General features: G+C 38.3%; 1 protein-coding gene across 6 annotated transcripts in view; it reads left to right on the top strand.

The window, feature by feature from the left end:
- The window catches only part of ccdc33 (coiled-coil domain containing 33), an 86416-nt gene that overhangs the window by 628 nt on the left and 76907 nt on the right, over positions 1-8881 (top strand). For 2 of the 6 annotated variants that reach the window (XM_036576027.1, XM_036576026.1), the window contains exons 3-5: positions 554-697; positions 853-1313; positions 2275-2463. In XM_036576027.1, the coding sequence (XP_036431920.1) occupies positions 924-1313; positions 2275-2463 (579 nt within the window). In that variant the 5' untranslated portion in view covers positions 554-697; positions 853-923. Of the gene's footprint in view, positions 1-3; positions 93-553; positions 698-852; positions 1314-2274; positions 2464-8881 lie in introns of those variants that run through there. The other 4 variants (XM_036576029.1, XM_036576028.1, XM_036576025.1 and 1 more) reach the window with 4 other exon arrangements.

Genomic DNA, 8881 nt, shown 5'->3' with positions numbered 1-8881 from the left:
GAAGGGGAAAAAAAGGGCATGGTGAAAGTGCAGTGGGAGCTACAATAGGGCACATCTTGGCTGAAGTTCAAAGAAATGGCCTTTGATCATTGGTATGTTCACATGCTTATGAACATATCAGCAAGATATATTTTGCAGCATGCAGCCTTTAACATGGTGTTGCATTCCTTATCACTTTATATAGACACTGCCATGAAAACACATGGCGCTGAGCAGCACACTCTGTTTTATAGCACCTTTGATTATCATAGGCAGGCATTGACCTCACATCATCTGTTTACTTTCATGTCAAGGTGTGTGGTGTTCTCTCTGTAGCTCTAGCAACAACAACAAAACATATGATGGCAACTTAAAATGCCACTACTCTCTATTTGTACTGAACTCTCTCCTGACCCCGACTGAAAAAGCAGTGTATGAGTGTTAGTAATGCTGAGGAACAGCATTAAAATTGAAGAGAAGAAGCTGGACTTTGTCTTTGAGATTTTAAATGTCCAGTTTAATCAGCTGGGTCAGTACCGGCTCATGCTGACTGTGGAGAATCCACTTCTGGCAGGTTCTGCTGCTGGGGTCCAGCTCAGAGTGAAAGATGGAGAGATTCTACAGTCGAGCTCCGTCTCTACTGATACTGTTGAACAGGCTAGCTTGGATGAAATCTATGCTTTTTCCAGCAACAAGTTTGTCTTCACTCTGCCCAAAGGTAGGCTGTTTCAACTCTGCATTCCTAAGACCTCATAATGTTTTGTTGATGAGTGTTTTAGGTTACCACTATTTGATGAAGTCTTTCATGGACTTAAGCTAAACAGTCATGACCATCCTAGCTTTGTCTTAGTCTGAGTTTTATTGCTTTGTTAGGTTTTTGCAAGAATGACAGAAACCATGATGTCCGGCTAAAAGTAGAGGCAATTCGTGTGACTGACTCGGAGATGAAGGCAGGTGAGGGATTCTTTGCCATATACCCCAGGACCAACGCCCCCCGCATTAACCTGTTTGCAGACCCAGAGGAGGAGCTCTACCAGTACAGTGGCATGATGGCGCTGCTACGTGTACAGAATGACTATCTGGCCATGCACTGTGGACGCCTGCTCTACTCTGTGGCCTTTCATGAGGCCAGGCCAGTTGTCATGCTGAATGAGATCAGTGCTTCTAGCTTACCTGTGATAAAGAAGAAACTGTTTGATAGAGAGACTGCTTCATGCTCTCCCTGTGATGCCACTCTAAGTCTGGGGTCTTTTCAGGAACAGGTCAGCCTGTCTGGACACCTGGAAAAGTTACCAGACACTGAGTGTGCATCACCAAGGCCATGGTCGCCAGGGGTAAGAAAGGACTGCTGTCTCCTTCTGTTTTGCAGTCATTTTTGCACAACTGGCCATAAGTGGCAGTTATGATGATCCCTAGCTAGAGGCATTACAACAAACATTCATTGGTAGTGCGGGGTTGTGAGAAAATATGTAGTGTCATTCAAATACAGTTACATGCTAGTTTATAGTTTATGCAGTAAAAAATGTCATATCAGACTAAGGCTGGACAATATGACAATATTTATCATTATCATGATAAATTATGCCATAATGTTATAATTTACTTTCCTGAGCATATTGTGGATATTATCAATACCTAAAGAACACTGGTCAACTTGATGTTTCATTACAAAGACAGCATAAATATTCATGTTTATTTGGATTTAGTGCAAATTGTAAAACCTTGTATTAAAAAAAAAATCACTGTTCATAGTTTTTGATAGTATTTTTCAGTGTAGTACTATTTGTTGCTGTGTTCCAACTTATCAAAACCCAGAAAACTAAATATCATGATGCATAACTTGTATTATGAAAATATCTCATGAGTACTGATAATTTGGAAGGTTTTATTCTTTTAAAAATCACTACATGATACAACCGTAAGACAATAAGACAATTGTGGAAGCAAGATTAAAATAAATAAAAACTCCCCTGCATTGCACCTGAAACCATTTACTTGTAGTGTGTGCATATATGTGTCTTCTTAGAATATTACTAGTTTGTATTAATTATCCTTTCGCCAGATGCTGAGGTCTTGTTTTGGTAACTGGGTATTGATCAAAATTGAAAAAAGAGCAAGGTCAATCTCTGCATATCTTTTTTTTAATCTTTTTTTCATGTTGTACTGTGAAATTTGTTATATTGTTTTATGGTGCAAGACCCACATTACATATTGTATTGTGAAATTTGTGTATCATTGCACCCCTACTGTAAGGCAATCATTTTTTTAACACCTGTTTATGATCCCTTTCTGTAGCCCGTTTGGAACTCAGAGCCACATCCTGATGCGGAAATAGACCTCACCAGTGAGATGCTCCCATCATCTCCAAGCAGTGAATCCCCCGCAGTGCAACCTGAAGACAAGACGCCTGACTCAAATAGCCTGGCCCTATTTTCCCATGATGACACCCCGTCACAAAGCCACCCGCCCTTCCCGTATACTCATGTAAGTAAAGACATGCCTTTCTTTTTAGATGAATCAGTTCCTTTTATGTATTTAAGCTTAATGGATGAATGTTATGCCTAATAATAGCTGATTTGCCTTTGTCACTGAATGATAAATGTACCTTACCTTTTTATGCTTTTGATGACCTGAAAGGGTCTTGTGAAGCGCCAAAGCTGATTCACCCCTGTTGCCCCCAGCATTATGGACTGGCACCCTAAAGACTCAGGGGTCACGTGCCTAATTTCTGAGGTTGCTGTGCTAAAGCTTGTTCTATTAGTGAGCAGCAGTTGTAATCAGTGAGCCTTGCAGCACTCAATTAGGGTCTAATTGGATTGGTGTGTGTTCCTGCTATTCTCTGTGTTCTGTTCAGCAGAAGAGGCGGACACGCTTATCGCGGTTGACAGGTGTAATGTCACTGAAATGAAGCAGCTTCTGTTTCAGGATAAAAACCCTCCAATCTTCCACACCATCAGGAGCACACATTCAAGATGTTCACTTGCAGTTGAACTACAGGTGACACATGGGTTGGCCTGATGTGAAGCAAATTTTTAGTTTCTGTGGTTGGTGCATCGGTTACTGCGGAAATGGCACAGACACTTAAAAGAAGGATTTTTACTTTTTAAACCTTTATTTAACACAGTAGAGCCTTTGCACTTGACCTGTTTTACGAGACGTTGAAACTGATGATGCTGTGGAGGGTAACTTTTTGGAGAAGGAATTTATTAATGTGATTTTTACCTGATATACTATAAAAATGACTGCGCTAACCAGTATAAGTGTTCTCAGATTGGCCATGGAGACCACGTACACTATCACTGTTTGTGTTTTTCTTGCACTAACACACCTGATTCAGCTCATAAAGGGCTTGATAATTACCTCATGAGTTGAGTCAGACATGTTGAAGCACAAAAAAACACAAAAATTGCAGTGCAATGAGGGTAAAAACCACTGGAACAGAGGGATAGTAGGCTTTCAGATGTGACATTCAGTTTTATGAATGGGCACTTTTTTTCCATATTATATAAACCAAATTGTGTCATTGGTGGTATTTTTTGTCATGATTTAACGCTGTTGTAGAAATGGCTCAAGTGCATGAGGATCGCATGTGAAATGATTATGGTGGAACTAGGCACTCTGTGACAAGTACAAATCTTTCAGATGGTTATTAAAGTAGCAACATTTGTTGCAAAGAGACAGACAGACACACGCATACGAGGCAGTGTGTCATCTCGCCTGTCACACTTCCAGTGGCTGACAGCCTCCTTGACATACAGAGCAGAGACGACGCTGTCTGAACATTGCTTCAATTGATTTCCTGGAATTCATGACTGATAGAGATATCAGGCATCCATCATGTATTCCATGTACAGTGCAGAGGATTCAGCTACAGTATAAAGAGGACAAGTAGGCTCTTAAATTTTTTTTTAAGTAATTAGATGAAAAAAAAAATCCTCCTGTCCTCCACATAACATATGCTAGTAGATCTTGTATATAATTGCTATCACATAATAACTGTTTTTTCATTTTTTGTTTTTGCACCATTTGAAAATGGAAAATCTTATTTTATTAACATGCATCAAAGTTTCTATATATAGACTATGTATAGATGATATGTTTATATGTGAAAATATGTTTTATGATATATTTCCTTGTCTTAAGTGCAAAGATTGAATGCTAAATTAGGAAAAAAGTGAGAAAGAAAAACACTGAAGCAAGAAGGGTGAGATATGTGTTCATATGTGTTCGATGGCTGACTGAAGTGTATTTGGCTAATGGTTACCTGTCTGAGTTTGTGTTAGTTAAGTGTTTATGGTGAGAGAGGGAGGGGCCTGCTCGCAGTGGGAGAGGACTGTTCTAGATGTATGCAGGAGTATAGACCTTTGGTCTAAAGCATGGTAAAATGGTCAGTTCAAAGAGTTTAGAATGGACTGGGTAACTTCCCTGGATGGAATGTGTGTGGGTAGCAACTTATTGTCACAGTGGTGGCTGACAAGGAAGTGCTGTATAATTATATGTCCAAGGGGGCATCATATTGGCACAAGAAAAGCCTCACTCAGGCCCCACTGCTTCCTTAATCCTGTTTTGGGAGAAAAGAGATATGAGATAAGAGAACTGATTTAAAAGCAGATATGTAGCAGCAATGCAATGGAGTATTAACTTTTTGATAAGAGTAGCAGATAAAGAGTAGGTACACTAGCGCTGCTATGAACTAATCTTGATTTTTATCGCGATAGTTTGTTCCTTGATAACGACAAGCTTCCAAAAAATTCCATGAACATGGGAACTACAGCATTCCCAGATTTCAGAATTGTTAATAACTGCAATTGCTAAAATAATAAAAAAATGAACTTTTTTAAAAAATTGAGTGTAGCGAAGACCGATGTGTGCTTGAGTTTGTATTTTTATTTTATATTTTACTTGCATTTTTTCAAAATCTGAAGTAGCCGCTCATGATTTAACACTGTATTTTCGTTACAGCCAACCAAATCACTTCCCTCGCCAAATGTTAGCCATGTTGGGGATGTCAACATAAGCAGTGTCACTGACCTAATATTATTTTATAAACTTAACACTATAAATTTTATCTAACGTCATAGTGTCTATTGTTTTTACATTTTGTTCAACTGTGCTTTCTTACTCTTGAAGTTTTGAATCTTCAGAGTGAAGCTTGATTTTGTGCATGACACAGTCAGTTACAATGCCACATATCAGCAGTCTGATTGGATGCCACTCAGCTCATTTGCATAAAGCTGGTCCAGAAGGAGAGAGGCAAGAGTTAGCAGGTTGCACATAAGTAGTTTGATGTGTGAGTTATATGTGTGTATTTTCATCTCTCACCATATTATAGAACTTTATAAAACATTCAATTTGATGTAAATTATGCAAACAAATACAAAAGAAGAAAGATGAATAATTTTTGAGTGCCGTCAGAATGTACATCACGTGTATGCCATTTAAAATTTCAGCTCCCTTCCTGTAGGGCTGAAAAAATCAATATTTTTTTATAGAATTCGCAATTTGAAAGAGTACAAATCAAATCGCAGGAGCTGAGATATCGAATTGCAAGATACTGACCAAAAAGAGGCCACAATTTGTAGAAAATAATCGCAGTTTAAATCACAGTCACGATGTTGGTCAGAAAAATCACAATTATATATTTTCTCCAAATCATTCAGCCCTATCTTCCTGCATCCCTAAAACTTGCAACGTATAATGCAGCATGTAGGCTTAGCTTAAAGACAGGACAACAACAAATCAAAATAACCCTTTGGTTTTCTTGAGAGTTCGAAATACTGTTCAGATTTAAAATAGAGCATTAAAAATGCACATTATAATTATCGATAATTATGGATGTTTGATGATATAGAGTAGTAGGTAACATATGATTAAAAAAATGATTTTTGACCATATCAATCAGCACTAATGTACTAAACTAATACAATTTGTGTGTGTGTGTGTGTGTGTGTGTGTGTGTGAGGGAGGATAAATAGTTTGAATGCAGCTGCGTAGAGTGATGTATGTGTGGAGTTGATTACATCTACGTCTGAAGCAGGGATGGAAATTATTGAATCATTTGCATGTAAAATACAGCTGGAATAATGACGTATAGCTGCCTGCCCACTTGCGTTCAGATGGAAAGTAAAAGGAACAGAATCTAACAGAACAACACGTATGTTTATCTTTGTGGCTACTTCCCTGGCGTCTTTACTGCAACACAGTAACTAAAGCTCTCTCACTGAAGCTCTTTTCGTATCACCATTATAATGAGTGAAGACCAGTGAGATGGAAATTGACTTTGTCTTTAATTACTCTTTCTCTCCTGGCTGTTTGTTAGCACCCTGCTCGGCTTGTCCGCCCCTGACTGGAACGTGTTAGTGAGCTGTGTGTGCCACATCACACTGACTGCAGTGCCAAGCCTTATTGGCATTAATCAGAACGTGGTGATGCTGTGACAAGAACAAGCCTGCTTTAATTAAATGCTGAGGCACCCAACAAAGATCACCACTCGCTAAAGCTAGCACGGTACATAGTGGGTGCTTATTACTTACAGTTTCTTTTCTGCTTTTTTCTCTTTTTCATTAAAAAAATAAATAAATTGGCTGTTCCTCTTCGTACAGTAGATATTATTGATTTATCTAAATCGTTACTTGATCGATCACCATATTGTCGCTGCTTCTACCTTGTATCTCTAAAGTGCTACGTATACAGGAAATGGAAAAACACCCTTAAAAAAAGTTGAGACTTTTTTTCCATTTCCTGTTTTAAGTAATTTTGGTCATTTTTTCCTTTGGTCCATTTATTATGAAATGTTTGCATAATATCAGTGGAGAACTGTGATTGTTAGAGCTAGGCCTTTAGTTCAGGCCATAAATGTCAAAAAAATGGAAGCAAAGACCTCTATGGCCTGACATTCAGCGTTTTTTTAAAGCTTGTATATTAACATATATTTTACCTTGTAGCAGTTCATGTAGTACCTTTTTATTTTCTCTAAATTGGTGCCCATCATTGGAAATCAAAACATAATTGGTTGTTTCCGCTGGCAGCTCCCTATTAAACTGACACATTAGGACTTCAGTTCAGCTCCTGAAGACCCAACCAATGGGAGAGCTAGCTTGGCTGTCACTACTTAGATACCATGGAGAAGACAAAATCCTGATTGGATATTTTTTTCTGTTCGGGGTTTAACTTTTTTGTTTAACCCTTTTATTTCCAACAAGAACTTAACAGTGAAATAAGAAGGCACTGAGGGTTTATATGGGATAATGTGAGGAGCAGCTGGTGCATGGTCTATGAGTAGAGATGGCACATTACCAATCCTTCTTTTCTGATATCGATATTGAATGCCTCAGTATAAGTCTGACACCAAGCCAATATTTTTTTTTCTACTAAGCTTTAAAATGAGATTTCTAATTGATCCACTTCACTTAGGATAAGCATCATAAAGTAGACTATCATACTCATACTCAAACACTCTACTACCTCACAGGAAGAAATACACAGCTAAAAATAGCACATCACACAATGTGGTATTTCAGGATGTGTTTGTTACAGGGTATGATTGGATTGATTTATTTATGGTGTTTGTTTTTTTAGCATTTTCTGCTGATATTGTTGTGACACTGCTACCCACTGATTCTGACATACCACCTCTAGTTTATGAGGTTTTCATATGATAATAACTGTATATACATCTAGTAAAAAAGAGCTCTTATGAGCTGCCTTTGCATATACACTTTTCCTCTTTGCCTTCCACAGTACAGCAGTGGTGGTTGGTATTTGTAAGGCGATGCTCCCCAGTGTGTATCCACCATTGTCCTGCTGTGTTTTCATGGTCATCACTGACCTTGGCATCTGCTCCTCTCCTCAAGCTCCCTCACACTCCATACAGCCTTTTTAATAAGACCTGTGCTGCCTTTCGTTATGAGCCCTGCACACAGGCTGAATATACACAGGCTGTAAAAATGTACTCCTGCAAATTAGTGCTATAATTAATGGCTGAAATTTATGAAGGCCTAGGGAGTATTTTAGTCGTATTTTAAGTCATTAAACATATGCCTGCATGTAGTACTTTAGGGAAATGATGTGCATCTAATACATACAGTTAGAAAAAACACTTAGTATTCTTGCATGCTGAATTATGCACGTGCACAAAGAAAAGATACAAGTTATGAATATAGATTTTACTTCAACTCTTTCATTCATTCATTTCTTTATTTGCTTCATGTTTGCTGAGAATAAGATTAGGTAATGTGCTTGTGTAAGACACTTGTATAATGCAATATGCATGTTAATTCATCAGTTGTTCTTTGTTTGCACTATTTAGAAATGGAACATTTTTGCTAGAGCTTTATGTAGATGTTCAGTCTTAACCTGTCAGGTTGAATTGCTCTTGTTTTCTGAAATCTTTTGTGTGATGTTAAAGATTTGGCACGCTGGGAGCTCTTTTTCTTTCATCAAACAACATTGTTTTTGTCAGGAAGACTGTGATCAACTGCTCGTCTGTCTGTGTGTCTGTGTCTGTGTGTATATGTGTGTGTGTGTGTGTTTGTGTGTGTGAGGAGAAATAGAAAGAAAACGGAGAGTGTGCCTTAGTAACCGCTGGTCTTTTGGGAGCACCACAGATCATACCATGGAAACCGTGAGATCAGTCTGCTATTTGTGGTGATTTTACTAATTAAGATTTGTATCCCCTGGAGGCTCGACTAGCTATGATAAAGTGACACAAAAGGAACACAAAATAAGTAGGTTTTAGCCTGTCATCATAAAAACCTCTAGATTCCAACTGTTACGAATTGAACACGTATGCCACCGTAATCTTTTTATCCAATTTACAAAAGCACATTTGTGCTCCTCTGCCAATTTCAGCAAGTCAGTTTTTATTCTCTGTCTATAATTGTTCAGTGTCCTCCTGAGACAA

The sequence above is a fragment of the Colossoma macropomum genome, unplaced genomic scaffold (assembly GCF_904425465.1).
Source record: "Colossoma macropomum unplaced genomic scaffold, Colossoma_macropomum, whole genome shotgun sequence".
Classification (NCBI taxonomy): Eukaryota; Metazoa; Chordata; class Actinopteri; order Characiformes; family Serrasalmidae; genus Colossoma; species Colossoma macropomum.
Note: the sequence above shows the minus strand (reverse complement) of the source record. Positions and strands in the feature narration are given on the sequence as shown.